Source organism: Alligator sinensis, unplaced genomic scaffold, assembly GCF_000455745.1.
Source record: "Alligator sinensis unplaced genomic scaffold, ASM45574v1 scaffold573_1, whole genome shotgun sequence".
Lineage (NCBI taxonomy): Eukaryota > Metazoa > Chordata > Crocodylia > Alligatoridae > Alligator > Alligator sinensis.
This window is the reverse complement of record NW_005841877.1, coordinates 3,995,130-4,021,946: the sequence shown is the minus strand read 5'-3', so window position 1 is coordinate 4,021,946 and position 26,817 is coordinate 3,995,130. Positions and strand designations below refer to the sequence as shown.

The window sequence follows — 26,817 nt, the reverse complement described above, 5'->3', positions numbered from 1 at the left end:
GTTATGAGACAGTCATGTGGGACCTTGTCAAAAGTGTTGTGAAGTCCAGATACACTATATCCACCGCATTCCTTTCATCCACCCAAGTAGTTACTTTGTCAAAGAAGGAGATTAGGCTTGTTCAACAAACAGGGTTCATACCACCTTGCAGGCTTTGTGATTTTCCTGTAGCTATATTTTTATTGACAAGATTAAATGTTAAGTGTTAGTGTTCTTTTGTAAAGAAGGTACAATTTTATTTTTAAATATTTGTTCAGAACTTTAAAGATTTTGAAAGGCTGCTGCTGTAGTATTCCCTTGAGAACTCGTTTTATGCATTTGCAGGTAATGCATTGTCAAATTTTCAAATAAGCATGTCATAAGGAGGTTTATACCATCTTAAGTATTTGAAGAACGACAAAAACGTTTACCTTAAAAAAAACAGCAGTTCTGTAAAATATTTCCAGTCATACATGTTTTCATTAAACGTTGACTTCAGAGTAGAGGTGCACTGATCCATCAGTCCATATCGTATTGGAAAATTAACATTATTGGCAATCAACTTTTTTTGGCTGATGTGGCCAATAATGTCGCTGATAAATGTCGTGTGTATGTGCAGCTGCAGTATGACGGGGGGGCAGTCACAAGGCCAGTCAGAACATAGGACAGACTACCCTGGACAGGTGGGCAGGCCAGGCTCGCCTGCCATGATGTGATATACAAAAGAGAATGTAATAATGCAGAAGGCTGCCCATTTTATGCCCTGATACCTAGGGCATTATACCCAGCTCTGACCTTTCCATGCCTCACAGATGGCATCCGAAGTAAACACTATACCTCAGGCCTCCTCATACATGCCTGGGCCTCCGTGCTCTTACTAGGGCCTCCACTCATGCCCTTTAGCTAGGTAGGGCCTCCAACTTCTGCCCCTTTCACTAGGGCCCCCATCACTGAACTGTTGGGGCTGGCCTCTGTGCAGTCCTTTGTGTCACACCGACCCTACCATATGCGCCCCTGTGCAGCCCTTCAAGCCCACCTATATGGACCCTATTTTGCACCATCATGCGCAGGCCTTCAGGCTGCTCCTATGGACCCTAATTTGTGCAGCCTACTACCAACTCTGTGCTCCCTCACTGGGACCAACACTCTGCCCCATTGCTGGGGCCACCACTTAGTCCCCCTTCACTGGGGCCTTAGGGTCTTACACCCTAAGGCCCCAGTGTAAGACCCAGTCAGGTGGGCTCAGGTGTCCGTAGATATGCCTGGCCCCCTTCCTGTCCCTACTGCCAGGTTACCCATCAGGTTGTGCCCCAGGACCAGGAACCTCCTTCATCCCCATAGTTCTTGCCCTGTCCCTCCAAAGATGTTATGTGAGCAGCAGGTCCAGCTGGGCAATATTCCCCCTCTGGCTGTTTGCAGCAAACTGCTGGCCCTACTACTCAGGGCCTGCTCTTATCCCTACCAGCTGGGCCCTCTTCCCAATCAGGCAGCCTCCTGCTGGCCATGTGACTCTTCTGACTGAGAGAGCAGTCAACTGCAGGCTGCTCTGCTGCCCATTCTGGTCGATAAAATGGTAGGCACCAAAGGTGCCCTGCCACACACAGCATGTATGTGGCTAGCCCAGGAGCTTGCAAAGCATTGTTGGGCTGGTAAGTCTGTTGGGAGGGAAGGGGGGGGTCAGATTGAGACCCCTGTGGCGAGCAAGTTGGGTCCTTTGGCCCCATTTACTTCCACCTACACCCAGATGGCTTCCAGTCTCACCAGAAGTAGTGCCTTGCTTTGCCTGGTCTTAGCAACAGGGGATGATCTCATGGGGGACCTGCGGGTACACAATAACCAGGGTGATGGTGACCACCACTTAGTAGAGTTCATTATCCAGTAAAGGGTGAGAAAAATATCCAGTGATGCTAAAGTTTTAGACTTCAGAAAGGCCAACATTAGTAAACTTAGGAACCTAGTTAGCGAAGTGGCAGAACTCAAGAGCATCGGGCTAACGGGGGTCCGAGAGGGCTAGAAGTTTCTCAAGGGAGTGATCTTTGGGACACAAAAGGAGTCTATCCCCTTATGCAGGAAAGGGGCTAAGGGGATAAAAAAGCCCACTTGGCTAAACAGGGAGCTTCAGGAAAAACTGAGGCCAAAGAAAGAGCTGTATAGGCAGTGGAAGCAGGGGGCAGCCACCAAGGAGGCATATACCACTCTGGTGTGTTGCAGGGAGTCAGTGAGGCAGGACTGGAGCTTAGGCTGGCTACAACAATCAAGGACAATAAAAAGTCTTTCTACAGATACACAGCGAGCAAAAAGAAAGCGCAGAGTAGCATAGGGCCCCTGCAGGACAAATCAGGTCAGTGGGTGGTTGATGCAGACGAAAAGGTAGAGCTCATCAATGAGTTCTTCGCTTCAGTATTCCTTAATACTGCCCAAGACAATCCCCCCACCTTGAGCATAGACAGATGTCCAAAAGGCACCAGACTGCCAAAGGTGACTGCTGACTTAGTTAAAGAGCACTTGGAAGGGCTGGATGGGTACAAGACAGCTGGGCAGCGGGATGCATTGGGACACTGGTGACTTCCAGCTGCTACCATGCCTTTGGCCAGATCGTGTGGTTGTAGTGGCAGCTTTTATTTTTCGGCCTATGCTCCAAGTCAGCACCCAGGCTGTGTGGGCTCTTTAAAAAAAATGTATATCATATTCTGTACTAGTTGAATAAATGACATTTTCAGCGCTTGCCCACAGTTTATGATTCTGTTTCCCCTGCACCGTGAGCATTTAAGTGTGCATGTGTAGGTGGAGTGTGTGTAGTAGGGTCTGCATTAGCCAGGTATGGAAGTGGCTACATACATACATATGTCCTAGAAACATGAAGTGGGGAAGAGTGGGGGCCACCTGCCCAGAGAGGACTGGCTAATGATGAAGGTGTGGCGCGGGAGTTATAGAATGGTGCTGATAAATTAGAGGTACTGATTCAAGTCTATTCTTAGCAAGGGAGTTTAGAACTCAGGACTCAGGTATGTCATGTTTTCTAGAGAAGTGTGCTAGCCACTTACTGTATTTCACAGTGTACAGGTTGACGCAATGTATAATTTGACCCCATTTTTCTGATCCAAAAAGCTAGGAATTTCATACATTTGGTATATAAGTTGACCTAACTTTTTGGATCACAAGCATGGGGTTGGCTTATACCAGCCCCTGTGTGCCATCACTGTGGGTTGGGCACCTGGGGAATGGACACGTGCCACAGCACTGCTCGGCGTTCAGCTGGTGTGGCCCTAACCCCTGTGAATGGCACTGCCTGGGCTATGCCAGCCGAGCACCAAACCTGGTGTCGCTCACAGGGGATGGGGCTGTACCAGCTGAGCACTGAGCCTGTCTGCTGTGAGTGGTGCTATCGCGTGCCAAGCCTAGCCCCATCCCCTGTGAGCAGCGCCAGGATCGGCACCTGGCTGGCATGCCTGGGCTCGGCTGGTGTGGCTGGGTTGGTGCTCAGCAGCGCCACTTGCAGCAGATGGGGCTGTTTGGCTCTCAGCTGGCACAGCCCAAGCAGCACTGCTCCCAGGATGGGGGGGCGTGCCAGCCGAGCCCAGTCCTACCCCCCGTCCCTGTCCCCTCTGAGCAGCTCTGGGCTCGGTGCTTGGCTGGCATACCCCCATCCCCTGCGAGTGGCGCTACCTGGGCTGCGCCAGCCAAGCTCTAAACCCAGCCTATCCACTGACAGCAGAGCTGCCAAACACTGAGCCTGGTGCCGCTTGCAGGGGATGGGGCTGGGCTCGATGCTTGAGCCTGGCGCCGCTCGCAGCGGATGACGATATAGTGTATAATCTATGTTGAATTTTAAGAGTTAAAATGCGGGCTTTAACACTTGACTTATACACCATGAAATATGGTAGCTATTGAGCTAAAATGCTGGGGAGAGGGACTTTCCTTCTCTAGAATTCAATATCTCCTAGTCATGGATTTTTGGCTAGCTACGTTCTGTGAATTTAGACACAGGCCCACATCCAGAGTGGGAATGCACATGTAGTCTCATACCTGCCCAGCTAGTGCACAACCTCTTGTACATTCTTAGTCTATGCATGCATGCTTATGTGCCCATGCTCCAGGGCAAGCAAAATCACAAACTGTAAGTGCCCAAAATGCAGTTTACATGGTTTAGAAAGCCATCATTTAGATCAGGTATAGGACTTTTGGTGAGCTGTTAAGGATCACAGGGGTAGCCCTGCCCCTTGATATGTGCCCTGCCCCCTGATTGCCTAAGCCCTGACCTTTGCCACTGGAAGTCTCTCCCCTTGGCCCTGGAAGAGCTCCTTTTGGGTGGGGGGTTTGCCACCTTGGAACTGGAAAGAAAATCATACACTAAAAATCAAATATCTACTATAGTGGTTCCCAAACGGTGGGCCATGACCCCAAATGCGGTCACAGGGGTGGGGGGCTGTGAGTTGGGAGTGAGAGGCCATGCTGAGGAAATGGGACCATAAATGGGATCATGCTCAGCAAAACGTTGGGAAGCAAAACTATCTACAATAACATATTTTAATTTTATATACAATAAATATTTTTTGTCTTGATTTATGTGTGTTTGAATAGTGCATATAGAAACGATTGCATAATAGCTCAAAATAAAGTCTTACTCTTGTATATTGGGTGTGGGGGGGGTTGTGTGTGGTGTAGGGAGGTGGGGAGGTTTGTGGAAGTTGTGCCCCCCCCCCCCAGTAGCAGCAGCAGGCACCAGGCTCTTAGGGTGCTCATAGCCCATGGCAGGCAGAGTCCCGTATTATACAGCAGTATCTGAAATACAACTTTATTGTTGTATTTCAGATACCTAGGTATGCCTAGACTCCTGGCAGCCCCAAGTGAATTTTAAATATCGGGACCCCCTTTGCCAGAGATAATGATTTTTTTGTTGCAGAAGTCTTTATCATATCTGTGATATCAATGTTTTTAAATAGTTTGTTCTCAATTGATAACATTGCCAATCCCGTATATGCGCAATATTAAAACATTTTTTGGATGTGTAATTTTATTTTTCATTTTTGGAGCCCCTTTTCTGTCCATGCACCAGGCAGCCACCCGGTTTGCCCATGCCTGTGTCCGGGTCTGTACTTAGGTACAGTACTATGTATATTTTCCTATAGAAAGATCTGGGATAGTGACCAACAACTACAGTGAACATTGGTATCAGAAATTCCAGAGATCAAGCCTAGAATATATATACCCCCAAACAGAAATATATAAAAGTTCTTTTAAATGTATCTTCCAGCTATTTGGAACCAGATTAAAAATATCAAATATGCAACTCAGTATCTGCTGCAGCATAGATCTGACCTAATTCATACGTGCCTAATTTACAGAGCCAGGCCAGGCCAGCCTGCTGGCATGTGCCTTTGGTCGGACCGGGATGGCTCCGTGCCCACCCGTGGGGCTCCTGGCACTGCAGGCAGGAGCTGCACACCATCAAATCAGGCTGGCTCCATGATTCCACATGGGGCTTCTAGCACTCCAGTGGGGAGCTGCGTGTGAAGGCGCAGAGCCAGCCTGGCTCAATATGACGGTCTGCAGCTTCCACCTGCAGTGCCAGGAGCTCCACGTGGAGGCATGGAGCCAGCTTGGTTGGGCCTGGTGACGTGCGCACCCAGCTGCAGTGTTGAGAGACCTACATACTGACGTTGAGAGGCCCACATACTGACATTGAGCCAGCCCAGTCTGACCCAGACCAATGGTGCATGGCTCCCAGAAGGAGTGCCAGAAGCTTCATGTGGTAGTATGGAGCTCGTCTGGCTTGATGGCATGCAGACCAGGAGTCATGGGGAATCATGCACCAATGGGTGGGCTCCATATCACCACGGGAGCTCCTGGCACTCCTTCCAGGAGTCGTGTGCCACCAGGCTGGCCAGGCTGCCTCCATGTTAGCATGTGAGGCTCCCAGCACTGTAGCTGGGAGCGCACACTGTCAGACTGAGCCAGACTGGCTCTACGCCTCCGTGTGGGGCTCCTGGCACTGCAGGTAGGAGCTTCCTTCTCCACTCACCAGCTGTCCAGTCATGTGCCATCATGCTCAGTGCCTCCACATGAGGCTCCCAGCTGGAGTGCTGGGAGCCCTGTGGAGGTGAAGGCACAGAGCCTGCCCAGTCCAATGATGTGCATCCTCTGAAAGCTTGCACTTTCCACCAGCTTTCAGAGGGGCAGCTACTGGCTGGTAATGATTGTTTTTTGGAGGGGCCCCACAGGCCGAATAGAAATGGTCTGGCAGGCTGGATACAGCCCGCATGCCGTATTTTGCCCACTCTTGATTTAGATGCACAGCAGGAGGCTGAATTTTGCCCATGGTGGTTTATCTTTGTATGACTGAACTGCTTTTTCTAACTTGGCTTTTGGCATGTGTGAATTAGGTCAGATCTATGCTGCAGCAAGTACTGCATTGCATATTAGATATTTTTAATTTGGTTTTAAATAGCTGGAAGATAAATTTAAAAAGACTTTTGTATATTTCTGTTTGGGGGTATATATATTCTATGCTTGATCTCTGGAAGTTCTGATACCAATGTTCACTGTAGTTGTTGGTCACTATTCCAAATCTTTCATAAATACTATGTATGTTTTCTTGGGTACAGGGGAGAAAGTGATATTTCAGTTACTGCTGTATAACAGAATACTGCCACCTGGTCCACCAAGGTGCGCACCACTTTGAGACCCAGCGACTTGATACTGAGGTGGAATGGCAGCAGCTGGGGCTGTGTGCATGCACAGAGCATCTATCGGCAACATTATCAGCCACATCAGCCAAAAAAAGCCGATTTGGTGATAATGTCAATTTTCCTTATATCGGTGTTGATACCATATGGGACCGAGGTATCAGTGCACCTCTACTTTTATTTTATCCTTTAGAAGCTTCAGTGTCTGACCTCCTTCATTTCACCACCCGGCCCCCCCCTGCCATTCCCACCCATTGCCTCTCCACCTCCCATTTCACTACTCGGTCCCTATCATTAAATTCTACCCCCTTCCAGCCTCACGCTCCCACCCCCACCAACCCATCTCTGCACCCGAACAGAGATAGAAGCCTGTCCTGGCTCACCAACCCTTTTAGTGACAAAATCACAGTTGTATAGGTTAAGGACAATTGGAGAAGATTTTTAGCCTAAACATGTAACTACTCTAAACTTGAGCTGACAGTAGTGCCAATCAACATTTGAGAAACTTAAAGTGAAATATGTAACAAAGCCCTTAGAGGGTGAACTTACAGAGGATGGCATTAAGGCACCTAGCTCTACCAAGTGAAACAGTGTAGATCAGGGGCGGGCAATTATTTGGGGGGGTGGCGCTTACCCAATTTTGGCAAGCTGTTGAGGGCTGCATGGGTAGCCCCACCGCTTGACAGGTGCCCTGCCCCCTGGTCACCATCTTGGGACCAGCATCCCAATGTCTCAGGGCCAACACTGGTGGGGCCTAGAGCAGGGTGCAGGCTGGCAGGGGTCTGTGGAGCCGGGTTGGTCTGCACCAGCAGGGAGTGTGGGAAGCTGGCCCGGCTCCATAGAGCCCCTGCTGCCCAGGACCCCTGTACTCCTGCCACCCTGCTCTGGGCCCTGCTGGTGCTGGACCTGGGACACTGGTGTGGGCCTCATGCACCTGCTCACTCCCAGTGACCACAGCCCCATGGTATAGGCGGGGAGCAGCGTGCAGTCCTGACCCCATGCTCCACAGTAGGGAATGAGCTGGTGCTGAGTGCGGGGAAAAGCAGTCCCTCACCCACCCTGTGGCTGGTGCTCCCTGCTCCAGCTGCTCGCAGCCCACACGGGCCCCACTGCCAGCCTGGCCCCTGTGCCAGCTGTGGGCTTGCCCGTTGGGGCTGCACTGTGGCAGCAGCAGCTGTGTCCCCCCACCCCCACTGCTGCACCGAGCTGTGTTTGCCACCGCTGCCTCTGGGCTGCCCAGCATGTGAGCTCTGGGCGGGCAGCAGCAGCAAACACTGCCTGGCATGGCAAGTGGGGGGCTGCAGCTGCTACCGCCTTGCACAGCCCTGACAGGAGAGCCTAGAGCCATTGCAGGACCCAGGCTGGCTGCAGGGGTGGGTTACAAGTTGGTGCTGTGTGCGGGAAAACCAGCCCCTCCCCTGCCTAGTGCCCTGCGCTGCAGCCTCTCACAGTCCGCATGGGGCTGCCTGTGCCTGCTCAGGACAGCCCCGTGCGGGCTGCGAGCTGCTACAGCAAGGAGCACCAGCCACAGGGTGGGCAAGGGGCCACTTTTCCCTGGGCTCCTTCCCTGCCCTCCCCGCCCCCCTTACCTGAGGTTCTGGTGGGGTGCAGCCACATGGTCCCATGCCAGAAGCCCCTGCTGGGGCTTCTGGCTGGGGGGTACGGGGCCAGGTGGGCCCTGCTGTTGTGGGAGCCCACCGGGCTTCCCCTGGGTCCTACTGCCCCTGGTTCCTGTCATTTTTGACAGGAACCAAAGACAGATAAAAAAAAATTTAGAAATATTTTTAATATTTAGGGGCCCCATGCCAGATAGAATGGCTTTGCAGACCAGATTTGGCCTGTGGGCTGTATCTTGCCCACCCCTGGTATAGATGGAGGCAAATGGAAGTGTTATAACCATACTGAATTCACTTTAACCCATACCTTATTTGCTTACTGAAGTCTCACATGCATGTAAACAGAAAGAGAAGCACCATATAGCTTTGTGGTACGTTGCATGAGAGCGCTACTAGGATAGAAGAGCTACCTCTCATAGCCACCCTCAGAAATCTCAGAGGAAGAAACAACATTTTTTTAAAATTACTCAAGATCTTAAACTTTAGGGGCAAGTTGATACTTGCATAGGATGTAGCACAGTGAAGTCTTGACTGTGTCTGGGATTCTTAGGCACTATTGAAATATAAACAATAATAATGCAAGAGGCAAGGATTTCTTAGGATGATATATTTTATTGGGCAAACTCTGTAATAGAGTTCAACAAGCTTTTGAATGCAAGACATTCTTCATCATGGCATGTCTTGTATTCCAAAGCTTGTCTGACTCTACTGCACAGTTGGTCCAATAGATATCTCCTTAAAAGATATCTCCTTAAAAAATCATTGTCTTTTGCATAATTTCTGGACCATCATGGCTACAACATCACTCTTACACTACCATAGCAATAATAATGAAATTCAAATTCAAAACCAATAAAAGGAGTTACTTTTTATTTCATGTCTAATTAGCCTGTAGAACTTGCTGACTGTCATTGAGGCCAAGTAGGTAGTAAGATTCCAGAGAGACTGCATTTTACATGGCCAAAAAAGACTACCTGGATTGTTAACACTTAATGCAGGCAAAGAGATTGAGATAGGGATTTGGTTTCAGGATTTAAGACAGTCATTAACTATTAAGAATTAAAATGACACTCTTATGAGGGCAGAATATCCTGTATCTACCTACCACGGGGTTTTTGCTCCTTTCCTTTGGGGCATTTATTGCTACCTGCCATTGGAGACAGGATACTAAATTATGTGATTGCTGGATTTGATCCAGTCAGGTAATTCCTGCATTCCTGTTTTCAAGAAGTATCTCCTTTTACCCCTATGGGCAACAGCTCATTTTTTAGTGCTGTCACCTGAAGCAGTAATCAAAACACTTGGAGACTGCAGCAACTTGACCCCCTCCTCTGTCTCTTGATTTCTGCTGTACTGACTACATGGTTTAATAGATTACATGCTATTTCAGAACATTATAACCTGAATGTTTTAAGTGATGGTGTTTCTTAACTGTGTTAGACTGAACATTAGTGCAATTGAACTGAGCACCTGTTGTCTTGTAACCTAATTGTGACATTTCTTTTAGAACATTAGAAAAATTAATAGTTTGGGTTTTGGCATAGTTTTGCTTCTACATCAGAAGCATTCAGCATTTATGGGAATACTTTCAAGGTTAGCTACCTTGTTTTCACTTGCACTACAGCATGTAGCCAAAAAATTATTTTATCTTTCAAGAGCAGCACTGGTGCCAATATCTGCTTAAACCCTTTGAAGACCAAAAAAATGCTGTGCAGCTGTTCTGCCATGTGGGATTTAAGTCCTGATATATGTGGAGGAGTGGGACACTGAGGATAATTCATTCAGGCAAGGAATGATGTCATTTGAGTTTTTTGTATAAAAAGGATAATAATTTCAAACTGGAAGTGAAGGGACCGTGCTGCACAGATCACAGTTCCTTTCCAGGGTTCCTCCTGAGGCAATTTAGCTAGGTGCTCCTCCTGAGAGGAGTCTTAATCGTGAGTAAATAGTGAGCAATATTGGTTGAAGAAACTTTCTGCAATTTTTTTTTACTGATTTTTTTTTTTTTTTTTAGGTAAAGTCTTTAATCCATTTTATTTTCAGCTATGCATGCACAGTACCTCATAACCAGGGATCTGGCTTTTCTGTTTGTTATGGAAAAACATGAAAAAATGAAGATCTTCTCTTTTAATAGAGAAAAATGTGGATTTTTTTCTTTTAAAGGAGAAAATCACAGATTTCCCCTTTAAAGGAGAAAAACATGGGAAACAGCATGTTTTCTCTTGCAGGCTGGCCAAGTTTCAGACTGCAAGGGTTGTCCTTGCAGAGGATTCTGGTCAAAATCAGTAGAGGGGGAGAAGAGAAGCCCCCTGAATAGCCAACAGCTTAGTGTTTTAGAGTTTGACTTGAATTTATGCTTCTCATATTTTAGGTTAATCCCTGGACCCTCCCTTCTTTTCTAACATACACATTTTTATGAAAAATTATGAAAGGTTTAGGGTTTCTTTCAATTTCACTGTCTCAATGTTTTTTTCAATATGGAATTCTTGTTACCTTGCCAACTGTAGTACAGACTTTATCTTAGACACCAATACCCATTTCTTTCCCTTGGGGCTCAGTTCAGAATTACCAAAAGAACTGTCCGCCCAGTCCCAATATAAAAATAAGTTATTTAACACTTGTGCTAAATTCACATGCTCTAACAACAAAAGACAGTCATTTCTGGCCCAATCGTAAGTACATTCCCTGATGGTATGATTGGCAACATGAGGGGACCAGAGCCAGAAGGCTCTTTCTTCAAATGATGTGATCTGGGTCTTCAGAGGTAATCTGTAATGTGTTTTCTGCCAAAAAAACCCCAAAACCATACATAAAGAGGTTCCCCCCCAGAGGAACCTAACTGTTACACCATCACAACATGCTTCTTGCTTTGGTGGGTAACCCAAATATAGATTACGCCAGGACTGTAGGTGGTTGTGGCCAGAGAAATGATTTGGAAATGGATTAATGCCTAAACTGATGCTGAGTTTTCTGCCTCATCCACAGTGATGGGCTCTGAAATTGAGGGCATGGCTTGGGGAAAAAGCAAAATCTGTAACCTGAAGGCTTTTTATTAATATTCAATATAAACACAGATATTTTGCTATCATTGCCCTACTGCTAGACATTTTTGATCCTCTACTGTCCCTCTTCTAGTTTTTCTGGAATTTACAATTTTTTGAAAGGATGAGATTTTATCGATGGATTCTTTAAGGGATTTTATTGATAGGACTATAATATAGTCCAATTTCATTCTAGTGTTCCCAAATTCATTGAGGGCTGTAGGATCTAATATTATAGGGAAAAATAAGTTAACTCTTCAGAATCTTAATACAATGATTGAAAAACTCTATATCTCTTCAGTTGAAAAACTCTATAGCTCTCAGTATCCACAATATGGCATTTAGTTTACTGCCATATTTACTCAAATACAAGACAAGGTTTTTTTTTCCCCAATTCAACATGCGGGAGGGGGGGTGAACGACCCCTTGTCTTGAATTCAAGTACAAGGCTGTGGGGGTCACGTAACTAGTATAGCTCTGGCTTCAGGTGCAACTAGTGCCTCCCCTAACTCCCTCCACCTCTGCCCCACACCACTCCCCCTGCTGCATCTGCTTTTCCAGTGCCTGCCCGCTTCTTGTGCCCAGCGCTACTTCTGCTTGTCCCTCTCCCTCTCCACTGCCATTGCCCACGCCCTGGCTGTTGCTGCATCAGCTTACCCTCAGTTGGAGCTCTGGCCCCTGCCCAGCAGCAGTGGCAGTGGTGGTGGCAGCTTGGGTCTGGTGCTGCCACCTCTGCAACCACTGTTGCTGTTTCCTCAGGCGGGAGCCAGAACGGAGATGGTGCCAGAGCCACAGTGGAGAGAAAGCGATGGCAGCAAGCACCGGAGGGGAGTCAAGCAGGGATTGGGGGTACAGGCACTGGTGAGGGGTAGATGGCAGGGGATCGCAGACACTGGAGATGGGGCGGGTGGCAGAAGGGCAGACACCCATGGGAGCAGGTGGCAGGGGGAGAGGCAGTCCCCAGCCCCCAATTCCCCCCCTCCCCCCAGCTGCCCCCTGTAGCTGCTATCCTCCCTACCACTGCTTTCAGCACTGCAGCATTGTGGGGGAACATTTTTAAGATGACCCTCCAATGGTTAGATTCTGTTTATGGAAAATGATAAATTTATAGATTTTCCATGTATAGAATCTAATTATTGGGAGGGTCATCTTAAACTCAGTCACCTTGGATTTGGGTAAATGTGATATTTTTTTCTGACGCACTTTGCGTCACAGAAATATAGATACCTTGATATTTTTTTTCTGATGTACCTCTTAGCATGATGTAGGGTCTTTCTGTTTGGTTCATGCCTGAAAGGTTTTCAGGCCTGTTATTTTTGGGAGAGAGTATGAATCTACCTTCCATTGTGTGCTGCACCATCTGTCCATATTGATGTACAGGAGTGTGCAGAAATGGAAATTTAATCATTATTTGTGAATTGAGGTAGACCGCATACCCTGCATATATTTTGGGTAAGTAAACATGCTCTTTGTCTGCCTTCTTCTCTTTCTTTTAGTGTCATTTTATGGTGACAGCTTTGTGGAATTGAAAATAGCAGAATCATCCTTCCTTACATCCCTGCAGTTAAGATTTCGAACCAGCAAGCCACATGGATTGCTTTTTCTTGCAGCTGGAAAAAAGGATTATTGTTTAGTGGAGTTACACTCAGGACATGTACAGGTATGCTTTTTAATTACAGAACAGACAGAAAGCAGGTATGGTTTGTATTGCTTAATGTTTGTCTTTAAAACAGTGTTATAATCATAGTCATAGTTTAAAAAAAATGGGAAAAAAATTAAAGTAACTACCCAATTTTCTCCTGTACCCGTTCTTCTCAAATTCCCCAAATATTGGGACCTGTATATAAAGTGGGGAAACTGATTTGCTGGCCGAGATAGAAGCACATTGCTTTGCTTCCTACTCTACAGTACAGCAGCTCTTGTGTTACTATTCAGGCAGCTGAGGGAGTTAATTGACTTAATGGCTCCTTGTTCTTCACTCCAGAGGTATTAATGATCATTCTTTTTTAATGGTCTTGATGTTTTACTAATTAAGCCAACCTTTCTTACGGCAGTTTTGCTATTAGCTGCTCCTGGTTTCTTTCCTCCTATTTCAGCTTGAGTTAAGCAGAAAGGGAGGATGAATTCTCTGAAGATTAGGCTCTGCCCCTGCTCTATGTAGCCATAATAATGGAAACATCTTTTTTTTTCATTCTGCCTTTCTAAAACAAGGTGCATATTATATTCTGGGATATGTGAGAAAATATGATATTTGATCATGTTGATATGTAGCATATTTCTTATAATAATTTAATGATGGCCCTTGGATAAACCCATGTATTGAATTGATGGGCAAATCAGGATTAGTGACAGCACTAATTCTCATAAACCTTTCCATGCTAGCTTTCAGAAATAACTCATGTATTTGTTGTAAGGGCAGTTATTCTTGCAAGGATTTAGTGCTTGGATTCTTGCAGATTTGGGCTACATCAGAACTAGAAATGGTTCTTTCCTGCTTTTGCATCTAGGCTAAAATGGTGCTGACAGGTAAACCCTCCCAAAACTTGTATTGGATTTGAAGTGTTTACTATTGGCTCACCCATAACTATGATAAATAATTTTATGCTTGTATTTTTTAAATGATTTGTTTGAAAATTAACTTGAGCAGCTATCACAAAATTAAATACTATGAGTTTCTTCTGGATTCACATGATTTGATTTTGCTCATTAAAATTTTCTCTTACAGTTAAGAATTAACTTGGGAGCAGGGGAACAAGTGCTGCATTCTCAAAGCGGCTTCCAACTGAATGATTTATTTTGGCACCTGGTGGAACTACATCATAAAAAAGATAATATTATTCTCATAATAGATCAACACTATAGAAGCAATGCAAAAATGGCTGAAACTCTCTATGAACTCAATGATGAACATAAAATCTACATTGGCGGTAGTGGTAGCCTTGATGTTCCTTACCTTGACAGTGCAATGACCAACTTCAGAGGATGCATTGATGGTGTATTATTTAATCAGAAGGAGATCCTAACATCTCTGAGACCTTACAGTAGTTTAAAAAATGTTCACGAAGTTTCATTGGGTTGCAGTGATGAATTCTTTGCAGGCGAAGAAGAGCCTATCAGTTTCTTCAGTTCCAAATCCTATGTTTCCTTCCCACTATGGGACATCCAGCAAGAAGGTGTTTTCGAGTATGCATTGCAGACCTCAGCTCAGCGAGGCTTACTGCTTTATAATTCTGGGCAAAAAGGAGATTTCATCGCCATGGAAATTGAGGATGGACTAATTAAGGCCTATATTGGAAAGAATAAAAGTAGAACACAGCTTTATTCTCTGAAGTCAATCAGTGATAACAAGTGGCACTTCATTGAACTGAAATTTACTGCAGAATATTTGCAGCTGACAATAGATGAAGAGACTGTGAAGACATCACTGGCTTCACATAGCAAGCTACCCCTTCTGAAAGGGCCTCTTTTTATAGGTGGTATAGATGACAGCACACGGGCAGAAGTTATGAAGTTAGAGCTAACTTCAGTTTCTGGGAAGTATGCCAGAGGAGGATCTTTCCAAGGTTGCTTAAGAGACCTGAAATCTAATTCAGAAAGGAAATCATTAAAGAATGTTCTGGTTACAAAGGACATTTCAGCTGGTTGTAGAGTAGAGAGTGCTTTTAATATCAGTCCTTCTGCGACCCCTACAAAGACTCTTATTGCAACGGCAGTCCCAACTTCAGGCATTTTTTCCAACCAATTTTCCTCTGGACCTCAAGGCAAAGAGGATAATAGTAATTTCTTGGTTCTAAATAACTTGATTGTTCCAGAAGGTGGGCAAGCATCACTTGAATCTAAACATATTAAAGTAAATTTAGAGTTTCATAAATTAGGGATTCGTCAGTCACAAATCCTTTTTAAAATAAAGGAATATCCCTCTCATGGTGACTTGAGATTAAATATTGAACAGGGGCAGGAGGAGAAGACATTTACCATGTTAGACCTGTGGCAAGGAAGAGTACTTTATGTCCATGATGGCTCTGAGAACACGTATGATTATTTTACTTTTTCCATTTCTAGCAGGAGTAAAAAAGATATGCCTTCCTATCTGAAAGGAATTGAGCAGCATGTGTTTAACATTACTATAAGTCCAACAAATGATGCTCCTGAACTTGCACTCCCCCAGGGAAATGTATTTCTTCTGTTAGAGAACTCAAAGAAATGCTTGACTGCTGACCTAATAAAAGTTTCAGATAGAGATACAGACTCTGTGGTTCTCAGTCTTTCAGTACTTGGAAATCTGAATGGAGATGCAGGATTTTTAGAAAATTCCAAGCATCCTGGAAAAGCTGTTACTGTTTTTTCTAATGAGGACTTAAAAGAAGGCAACATTTTCTTTGTCCACACTGGTGTCAAAAACTCAAGGATTGTTCTGAGAGCGAGTGATGGAGAAAAAGTGAGCAATACAGTTGTGTTGCGTGTCATGGCTGTTCCTTTGGATTATAAAGTCGCCAACAACTCGGGAATAAAAGTGCTACAAGGTAAAGCAGGTTTGATCATGCTCAGTCATTTGGCAGTGGAAACAAATGCTGACAACCAAGAGATGGAGATAAGATATGAGGTCACAGAATCACCCCGATTTGGTGAAATTCAAAGGCAACGTTCTAATGGGGAGTGGAAGCAAGTAAGCTCTTTTTCTCAACGCTCTATTGAGCGTGACCGAGTGAGATACTGCAGTACTTTCAAAGAAATGCAGCTGGAAAATGTTACAGATCAATTTAAATTTATGGTGAGCATTGGAGACAAAATCAGTGAGGAGCTCGTGTTTCCAATTACAGTGAAGTGGTTGAGGTATAATTTACTGAAACATACACCTCTAGAAATTGAGAAAACAAAAAAGAAATGCTTGAATTCGGATAATCTTTTTGCTGTCCTCATGGATATAGAAATGCCTGAAAAAGAACTTCATTATAAGTTGTTGTCCCTGCCTAAAAAAGGACAAATGCTGCTTAACAACCAACCCTTGAAAAAAAGTTCAACCTTTAGCCAAAAAAATATTACTGATTGTAAGGTAGAATATGAATTAATCAGTAGACCTCATGAAGACACTGAGGATTCATTTACATTTTTAATTCATACAAAATATTTGCAATCCAATATCTATGATTTCAAAATCAACATCAAAGCAGATCTCAGAAGCATTATTTTGACCAATAATGGCTTGACTGTAACAGAAGGTGAAGGAGAACTAATAACAAAAACGCAACTGCTTGTACAAATGCTAGATAATAAGGTCTTCCAATATAAGGTTACAAAAAGTCCTCAGCATGGAAAATTAAAACTCATTAATTTTTCAGATTCTTTAGAGAGTAATGGTAATATCACCATTTTCACTAATCATGATATAATTAATGAGCGCCTTATCTATGTCCACGATGACTCTGAGACCATGTTTGATGAATTTCTTGCTGTCGCTTCCATCAAAGAATCAGGAACAAGTGTGAACTCGGATTCAGATGCAGAACACCTATCAGTAGAGATTAGATTTAATATCTCTGTTGCACTGAAGAATGATGAGAAACCAGTACGTGTAGTTGATAAAGTATTTCATGTAGTTAATAATGGGCAGAGGTTGTTGACCTTAGCAGACCTCTGCTACCATGATCCTGATTCTGATTTTGATGATGGTCAGTTGCTGTACACGAGGCGTGGGATTCCTAATGGCGACTTGGTTCTAGTGAATGATACCACCTATAGACTGTATCAATTCAAGCAAGAAGACTTGGAGCAAAAGCAGGTCCTATTTAGGCACAGGGGTGCAAGTTATGGACGCTTTGTGTTATTTGTAACTGATGGCAAACACTATACATCTTCACTTCTAGAAGTTAGCGCTTCTGATCCCTATCTTAGACTAGCAAATAATACAGGCTTGTTGGTCCAGAAAGGAAAAGAAAAAACTATTACAATAGCTAACCTTAGTGTTATCACAAACCAAGACATTAGAAGTGATCAAGAGATTACATACAAGATATTCTCACCTCCAAAGTATGGAAGGATCTTTGTAAATAACCTAGCAATGGATTCCTTTACCCAGCTTGATCTGAAAAGGGGATGTGTGATTTACAGGCATGATGACAGTAACAACCTTATTGATATATTTAACATTACGGTATATGCTAATGCTATCCATTTGGATGTTGGACTACATGTCCATGTGTACCTGCAAAGTCATCAGCATGCACCAAGGATCATACACAATAACAACCTCCTAGCTGAAGAAGGAAAACCAGTTAAAATCAGTAAGGGAAAGCTGCAAGTAAGTTGCCTATGTGGTCGGTTGAGCTGAACATTTCTATCTGTAACAGATTTTCTCCTTTATTTCTCAAGCATTGAAAGCTATTTTGAATTTCCTAATTCCACAAAACTGTCTTCTCTAACACTAATTTTTCACTAAGTTTTGTTATTGGTAGATGTTTAATTGTGGGGAGTGATTCTGACACAAACATGCTTTCTTCTATAGGGAGGTTGGTTCCCTTAATGCTTGTATGTAAAAAGATTAAGATTGAGAGATGTGCTTATTCAGACTAAAACAAAGCCAATCAACTTTAAACCAATGTATTTGCAGTTCACATTTCAGTATAGGCAAACCACTTATTTAAACTATATCTGAAATGTGATTAGGCTGGAGCTGTGTATCCAGCAATGCATCTTACTGAACATTTTAAGTACATCAGATTACCAGATATAAATTCTGCCCTACCCTCATTAAAATATTTTCTCAGCATGTTTAGATCATTTGTGTCAATAAATAACACCACAAGGGGGCTCCTTTAGCACATTATTGTGCTAGCTTCAAAATCCTTACTCAGTGCATCAGCTCCTTAATTCAACATCGTTTTGCTTTTTTAAATTTGAGAGAGAGAACAGTATATGTTTGGGTTTATGAAACACTCATGCCATATTACCTAACACATCATTTCTGAGATGTATTGTGTTCACATTTGCAAATAGATAGGTGAATAAATATTCAGCGGTTTACCCCCAAAGGATTAAAGTGAAAGGTTTTGAATAGAATTAAATGGATTGCTTTATATTTATTATAATATTTTTTTCTGTATGTATGTATTTAAGGTTGTTCATGAAAATAGTTCTCCTTCTGAAATAGTGTTCATGGTAAGGACCCCTCCAATGTATGGATACATTCGGAAGTTTGCATCAGGAGAAGGTTACATTGGTGCAGAACAAAAGCCAGTTTTGATCTTTACCCAGAGAGATATCGATGATGGCAACATTCAGTATGTACAGACAGCTTCGGATGAACTACGAGACCATTTTTCATTGGATGTCACCAATAGCATCCAAGTGATCAGTGGAATAGACATCTCTGTAGACATCATACCCAAACTGATTCCATTAGAAGTGCAGAACTTTACAGTAATAGAAGGTGGTTCTAAAGCTGTGATGGAAGACTATATAAAAATTTCTAATCAACATTTCACAGGACTCAATTGTGAATTTCTTATAATTGAACCACCAAAGCATGGGTATGTTGAGAACTCTCGCTTTCCTGGAATAAAGTTAACTAAATTTAACAGAAAACAGGTAATGTGGCTATGATAAGCTTGAGCTAAATGCAGTTACTTACTTTTCTTGTACTTATTTCAATACTAATTATTTGTATTGGAGGGGTGTGCTAATATAGTGACTACAGTATCTCACTGTGGCTCCAGTGTCACAAGTTTGAACCTTGAGAGAGGGTTAACATTTAAAAATCAGCTACCTGTACTCAAAGTAGTTTTTATGAGTGCTTTGGGATATATTGCTTTTTCTCTGATCTTGTACTGTTAATTTTGTTTAGTGTACTGCCTAAATGCCTCTCAGTATCTCGGGTTACTTCAGAACAATCAAGTACTGTATCCGTTTATGGTCTAATATACTAGAGATGGAATTGTATGTTTGAGAGAGAGACAGAAAGATGGGGTTATGAAAGTTGGGAGAGAACGATAATAGAGCTGGAGGCTTGAATGCTGTTCATTTAACATTTCAAATAATTTTCTTTTAATGTCTTAATTTTTTACTTTCTTTTTCAGGTGGAACAAGAATTGATCTTTTATGTTCATGATGGTAGTGAGAACCTGATTGACAATTTTACTCTCATAGCAAATAACACAGAACCGTGGAAACAAAGCTTGCCCCAAACTATATTTGTGACTGTTACACCAGTAAATGATGAGGGTCCTGTTATAAGTAAGAACAAAATACTTAGGGTAAGTTCTGCATAGGTTCATCTTTATAATTTAAAACAAATCTTCATTTTAACATGATATAAAATAGTAACAACACTAGAAATAAAGATAGTTATGTATATATCTGGGAATATTCATTGTATAGTAAAAGTCAATTATGATATATAGATACTGTGGAGATAGGCTTGGTAGGTAGGTAGATACCATGGAAAGTAATTTGCATGTATTGTGCCAGATTCTAGTCGCCAGGGCAGAATGTGAGGATAAGGTCCTTTCAGAATCATTTTGTTACTTCTGTGCATCCTTCATATAAACCAGTTGAAATTGCACGGGTGCAAGAGAACAGAATGTCTTTTTAGTCTGATCTAGAGAATTGGTGAAGTATGTCATATCTGTAATACAAAATAGGAAAGTTTCCCTCATAAAAGCTAGGCAGGTTTTATAAAAGTCTCTAATTAAAAAATAATACAGTATTCTACAGTTAGTCTAAAATATGATAGTTCATCAGAGTATTGCCAGACAGATTGCAGCTTGTATTGTATGTTACAATACAGACAAACAACCGACTTAATTGTGGAGTAAAAACAGCTAGGGCTTGACTGTGCGCCAACTTCACTGCAGTAACGCCCAATATGCATGCTTGTACCTCATTAAACAAGGGTAATTTGCCAATCTTTCATTGAGGGCTTAGCTATCATGGTTAGCTTATATCATAGGGGGTAAGAATGTGCACCTGAGCGGTTACCATAGAGCATGTGACACACACCCCATCTTACCTTTTGAGTAAGATTTTCTGATGTCCATATCCTTTTGTATATTTTTATTTGATGCAGGGCTAAAATAATTTTATATAACACTCAAAACCTGCTTGACTTGCCTGATTCCCAAATAGTGTGTGTAACAGGAGGATTGTATAGTTGGCATAAATTCCTCTCTTAGCAATCAGAGATGGCATTTAACCAACCATCTCATTTTTGTAAGGACTAAGGGATGAATTCTTGTCGCACCTGTTTCACACCTGTTTCACATCACTGTAACCTCTTTTAACTCATTGGTGTAGGTCCAGACATAATAAAAGAAACAGACCTGGAAGTACAGGAAACTCAGACGTGATATGGTCATCATGAAAAACAATGGCCACAGCAAACCAGCTGCAAGCTTATTAAAGGTGATGTGACGGAGAAGAGTATTTGACGGAGGGCAGTTTGTATGGTTAGGGAATGCATCATTCCCTGATACAACACCCTGCAATTTACAAATTAGAACATTTAAAACATATTTGCATTCATCGTTTGCATTAAGGACAGAATTTAGTTTCCCTTTGCGTGTCTACAGGGAGGTTTCCTAGCTACTCAAGGGGTGTTTTGGACACCATGCAGTTTGCGGTCCTCCTCCCCCCAGCCCAAACTTTTTTCCCAGGACATATGCTCAGGTATGCATGTACATAGACACATACATATCTAGCCAGTGTGTAGCCTACTGCACATGCTCAATCTTAGCGCACATACTTGTGTCCACACTGCAGAGAAATGGCAAACTGTGCATAAGTGGCAAAAATGCCACGTACATAGCTAGAAACCAAGCTATGTAATGCCACTTGCACAACTAGAAAATGGCCACTTCAATGAAAAAAGAGAAATAAACTTCCACCCCGTGTGTCTTTGCGTATTGTGTATACTGGAGACAAAATTGCTTCCTAGTTCCATGCATTGCACAAAGGATAGAAAGATAGCCATATTTTTTATAGTAAACAGTTGTAAAAGTTTGCACCTTCACAAGGGCAATTAACCCATGATAAGGGCTCTGTAGGTGTCCACACAGCAAGACACCACAGATATTAGTCTTCAACACTTTACAAAGCTTCCTGACCACATGGTGGTTTCTCTGAGGATGAAAAGAAGCATTTTGTAGTAGAAATGCTGCAGGTGAGGATAGTTACCTATTGGTGCTGATCCCCAGACACTGACCGAGCAGGCATTAATGATCCTTTGATAACAGAGCACAGAAGTACAGGAGGTACCTTTCTAGCTAGATCTCCCACTTCCTCTTTTCTTGTATAAAATGTACGATGGCTTTGAAGAACTGTCTGCTCATGGAACTGAGACCCAGCAGTACAGCACATTGATTTTCTGTAAAAGGGATGTTAAGACCAGACTTCCTAAGAAAAACAAAAAGCAGAACTAATCCTTAAATATGTTAGTCTTTTCTCCATAGATAAAATACAGTCCACTCAGCTGGGCACTTCGCCTACTTCAGAGCCAGGCTGCTGAGTTGATTACTGTGGTTTTTATGGCCATTTTAGACCCTCTACTGAGCTTCCCTACTCTATTTTTGTGTACTAGTAAAGTGCTAAAATACAGAACTACAGAATAAGATATCGGATTTAACCAAAGAACCTTGTCTGCCTATGTCCTTAGACCAACATGGCTACAACCTAGACCCCCAAAATGCAGAACTACTGCAAATACAGAACTATGGCAGCTGTGTGCACTCTAAAGGCAGGAAAGCCCAGTTTATGCCTCACAGGGTACTCCTGGAAGAAGATCATTGTAAACTAAGTGTAAATACCCCAAATAGATGGCAAAATAGCTTGCAATGACTGTCCTTGAACCTGCTAAATACTGAAATCAGCAGGGAGTTCCTATGTAGTCTTTACATAAAGTGGCACTTGCCTGGTTTCAGGCCATGCTTACTTCTCAGCAAAGTCTTTTACTGTTGTCTGTTGTATTTTAACTTGTGTATGGTAATATGGTAAAAATATTTACTTTTCAAATACAGTAGCTCTTAGTACATATCTTTTAAGAGATAAAAAAAGTCAATATGTGATACTGAATGATCAATTAAATGCCATAAAAACTAGCCTGTTGACTTTGTGGGAAGATCTGGATGACAGTCTTTCATAAATCTCCCCTCCTTAAATGTTAAGCAATAGTTTTTACTTGTTTCCTGTATTTCTGATCCTGTAAGACCTGATACACATACCTGCTTCACATGTTCCCAGTCTCTGTAGGGGTACGTGCACTACCATTAGTTAAGCACAGAAGAAAAGCAGCAGGATCAGGATCTAAAAGAGCTATTAAGAGAGTAGCTACATGAATAACAAAGATGGAAAAGAAGCTATGGTATTAGGCCCCATTAAGAGCATCCATTAACGACAGATGGTTCATATGAAGATACGTATTGTACTTGTGGTCTCCAGATGGATATATGATGTTCAGTTTTGGCTTGGGAGTCTGCCCAGCGTCGAGCATTTCACACTCAGATATAAAATGACACCTTTAACTTGTTCATTTCTGAACTGCAGTGCTTCTTAACAGTATCAAGGTTGTGTGAACAGTGCAGGCTTTTCCCTCACAAAGAAAAGCAACCCAGCATGTGGGGTTATATTTTTATTTTTTCAGAGTTACTGAGAGTTTATTTTTTAGGAGTTACTGAGTTTTCCTTTCCTTTCCTTTTTTCTTGAGCCTTTATACATTCTGAAAGAGTTACCAGAACATAATAGATGTGGACAATCCTTAGTAGGCATTCAATAATTCTATCTAGTAGTAAATGAGGTTTTGTGAAATAGAATATAAAACATTGTGTGACTTATTTTCTAAGCATATTAATGCTCAAACATAAAAATCTCATAGTTTTCAAAATGAAAAGCTCTAATTCTTAGAGTTAAATGCAAGACCATAACTGTCAGTGGGTATTTTTTTCCCCCTAACAGAAAAAAAAACTTTAGTTTTTTTGTAAAGATCAAAATTCTAATCTATTCCTCCCACTTATTATGCATTTAAGTAATAGTAGTATAAGATGTTACAATATCTCCATGTAGACAAAAGGGGGCAATCTTTTCATATATTTAGATTTTTTTTCTTCACAAAAGTCAGTTTTATTTATTTTTTAAAATCTTACAGGGCATCAAAATGGCTGCATCTATAGAATAGATATCAGGAAAAAAGGAGAGAAATCTGATGTATGGTAACTGAAGTCTTTAAGCAAGGACTGTGAATTGTTTCCAGGAAACAAGGTCATGAACCTTTTTGTGTAGCGTACTTGTGGAATGTGTCGGGCAAATGTGGAATTAGTGTAAAAATTACTTCTCAGAAGTTCAACATACACATACTTCATTCTGTTCTTAAGGAGAATGTTGATCTCCACCCTATAATAATGCAAACAGATGTGGGAAATATGCCACTTTTAAAGTATTTGCAGTATTCCAAGCATTTGCCTCCCTACAGCCCATTTCAGCCAATAGTTCCTCATGGATCATATTACAGGTCACATAGGATCTTAACACATACAGCGCTGTCCGTAAGCATGCTGGGGCGAACAGTATCCTTATAGCTAAAAAATATCCTACTTTTTATTTGGTTAATAAGAGGTAAAATTTTAGGCTAGGCAGGCTGTTTGCTTGGAAGTAACAAATGGCCATACGTTTGCATAATCATTTGTAGATAGCATTCATGATATTTTACCATATTTAAGCAATACATAAGATATTCTATTTATATTAGTGTGGTAGCTATTGATAAGAGTTTAGGATGACCATTGGTCACCAAATTAGTGCCACTAATGCCTCAATATGGTGGTCATTTTTTGCCAGTGGTTACCATGGTATGTATTTATAGATGGCGATTTAACAGTAAATAAATAAAAAAATCAAAACTGCCTTCTACAGAAAATTAAGAAGGATACTTTTCCATGCTTTAAACGGGGCCCATTATCTGTTGGGATCAGGGAAAAAAATCCTATCACAAGATGATACTGCAAAAGAAGGTGATTTCTGTCTTTATGCCTTGTGCAGCATATTTTCATTTTTTCTTCCAAAGTTTTTAGTGTCCCTTTATAAGAAATCACACTTAGTATAATTGCATTTCTTTTTTTTCCATGTCAGGGATTTTCTGTGTGTGTAGGTTGAAATCCTGCCTTTTCTGAAGTCAGTGGTAAAATTTTAATTAACTTCATTAGAGCCAGGACTTCAATTGTAGTCTTCCTTATCATGTGTGCAATATAAACACAATATAAATATAAAAAAAAAATACAAGGAAAAAAGGTAAATTAATACTTAGGGAAAAACCATATTGTTTTACTTTTTTATTTTGGATAAAGTGAAATAACTTGTCAGGAATGATTTTTTTTTCTTCCATTGACATTGAACATAGTATCACCACGAAATAGCTGTTTTGTATCATATAATTCAGTAGATAGCAGAGAGTGGGCAGAGGCAAGAAAGACCTAGCAAACGGAGCACTATTACAAGAATCTTAATATATTAAAAGTCAAAGATGAACAGTTAGCTCAGCAATGAGACAAGTAGGTGTGATTTGTATGGGATATTTACAGACTTAATTAACTTCAGCATTTTAATGAGCATGTCTCAACCTAGGATTTAGGCACCTTTGCCAATAATTAAAAATACAGCCAGATCAAAAGGGTATAGCTGGCTGTCACTGTTCATGTCCAAATTGGAAAATAACCAAAATTAAAAGAAGCTCAGACAACACTTCCCCACACAGATGTTAGTCCTTATACTGCTTTCTCTTCTGCCCAAAATTCTGAGTCAACAGATGGGCCTTGCAAGATACTCTGAGGCCACAGAGACCTATTACTTGAATTAGACTAGCTAGAATTTAAGTAAGGGTTTTGCACAGTGTTCCCAAATACTCGTTTTTTTTCCTCTGTTGGGTCATGACCTAAACTAAGTGCTAACCAACTGTTGGTGGTGTTGATAACAACACTTCTATGCGTTGTTTGATATGTTATAAGACTGAGCCCTTGGGTCATAATTCCTTCAAACAGGAGCTGAAGGAAAATATATGTTTTTGGAAAGTCTTTCATTTTTATTAGTGGTTGTATTGTCCTTAATTCATTTTTTCTTTCTTTTACTCCAATGGGAATTGAAAGAACTTTACCCAGAGTGGAGAACATGGCACATAACACTCCAAAGCATGGACTGATCTGCAACAAGTAGTTCGGGGCTTGTAGGCTGAGTCTTAACAATAGAACTGCTGTGTCTGTATGAGTTCATGCATTGCCAGACAAACCGAATGTCTGTGTTGTTCTTTCAAATGCAGATTTTTTGCAGGATGTGCAGGATGTTGCTGCTCAATATCTTGTAGTTTTAAATTATTTTAAAATGTCAAAAATTCAAGCCCCTGATAAGCCTGACTGGATTACAGGGTTACCTGCTTTAGCAACTTGACACAGAGAATCCATCCAGACCTTTAATTCTTTCTTCTCCGTGTGTGTTTGTGTGGGGTTTTTTGGGGTTTTTTTTTGTTTGTTTGTTTGTTTTTTGTTTTTGTTTTTTTTTAAGGTTTGGGTGGCATCAGTCACTGAAATAACTGGTGACGATCTGTGTGCAGAAGATAAAGATTCCTTACCCTCAGAGCTTGTGTACTCCGTTACACCACCCAGCAATGGACACCTGGCTCTCAAATCTTCTCCAAACAAAAGCATCCTTAACTTTACCCAAACTCACATAACTGAAGGACAGCTGGTGTTTGTACACAATGGTATGTAGTTCCAGAAATACCTCATGCTATTAACAGAATACTGTATTCCTATATGGTACATTTACACAAATAATCCTCAGAGGATATTCTTGTAACATAGCAAAATTTTATAAGCACTGATCAATTGATGTCTCATCTCATAAGATAAACAGCAAAGGATCCAGGTCAGAACTTTAAGGAGCGACTCCCATGAAACGCTCGTGTGCTTCAGGGAGAAGAATTGGTGATTCAGCAGATTACACTTCCTTCTGAGTCAGTATTACACTGATGCCCAAAAGCTGTGGTCTGGAACTGTTGGGCCCCCTGTTAACAGCTCACGGGCTGTGTATAGCCCACAGGCCCTATGCTAGCCCTTTGTGGGCCACATGCAACCTGTGGGCACCATTTGGACAGCCCCACACTTGCCAAATGTCAGCACTTGTCTCTCTCTGTCTCTTGGTGATTGTCTAGTACCAACAGTAATAATAGCATGCAGCTTGTAGCCTTGGAACTTAAGTAGCCTGTCAGCATTAGTGCCTGAAGCACTGCAGCCCTTAGGTCTACTGCCTTTCTCTATTTGAGTAACATGGGTTAGGGATCCCTGTTACGCAGTGCCCTTCCTCACATCAACAATCACTTCCCTAATCTGCACTGGGACTTCACCCAATTCCAGGGTGGACATGAGCTGCCAACGTGAGGAAGTGGTCAGTAAGGCTAACCGCACCTTGTCATGCATCTACAGATGCATCACAAGCAGGTCCAAGCGGGTGATCCTTCCCCTCTAT

The 26,817-nt window shown here is 42.3% G+C and overlaps 1 protein-coding gene across 1 annotated transcript in view; it reads left to right on the top strand.

Moving 5' to 3' along the window:
• The first annotated feature begins 12,099 nt into the window (after window positions 1-12,099).
• The window catches only part of LOC102381109 (chondroitin sulfate proteoglycan 4-like), a 33,852-nt gene continuing 19,134 nt past the window's right edge, over window positions 12,100-26,817 (top strand). The window contains exons 1-6 of the mRNA XM_006017289.3: window positions 12,100-12,190; window positions 12,819-12,982; window positions 14,048-17,620; window positions 18,436-18,906; window positions 19,395-19,571; window positions 25,855-26,053. Coding sequence (XP_006017351.3) covers window positions 12,100-12,190; window positions 12,819-12,982; window positions 14,048-17,620; window positions 18,436-18,906; window positions 19,395-19,571; window positions 25,855-26,053 — 4,675 coding nt within the window. The remainder of the gene's footprint in view (window positions 12,191-12,818; window positions 12,983-14,047; window positions 17,621-18,435; window positions 18,907-19,394; window positions 19,572-25,854; window positions 26,054-26,817) is intronic.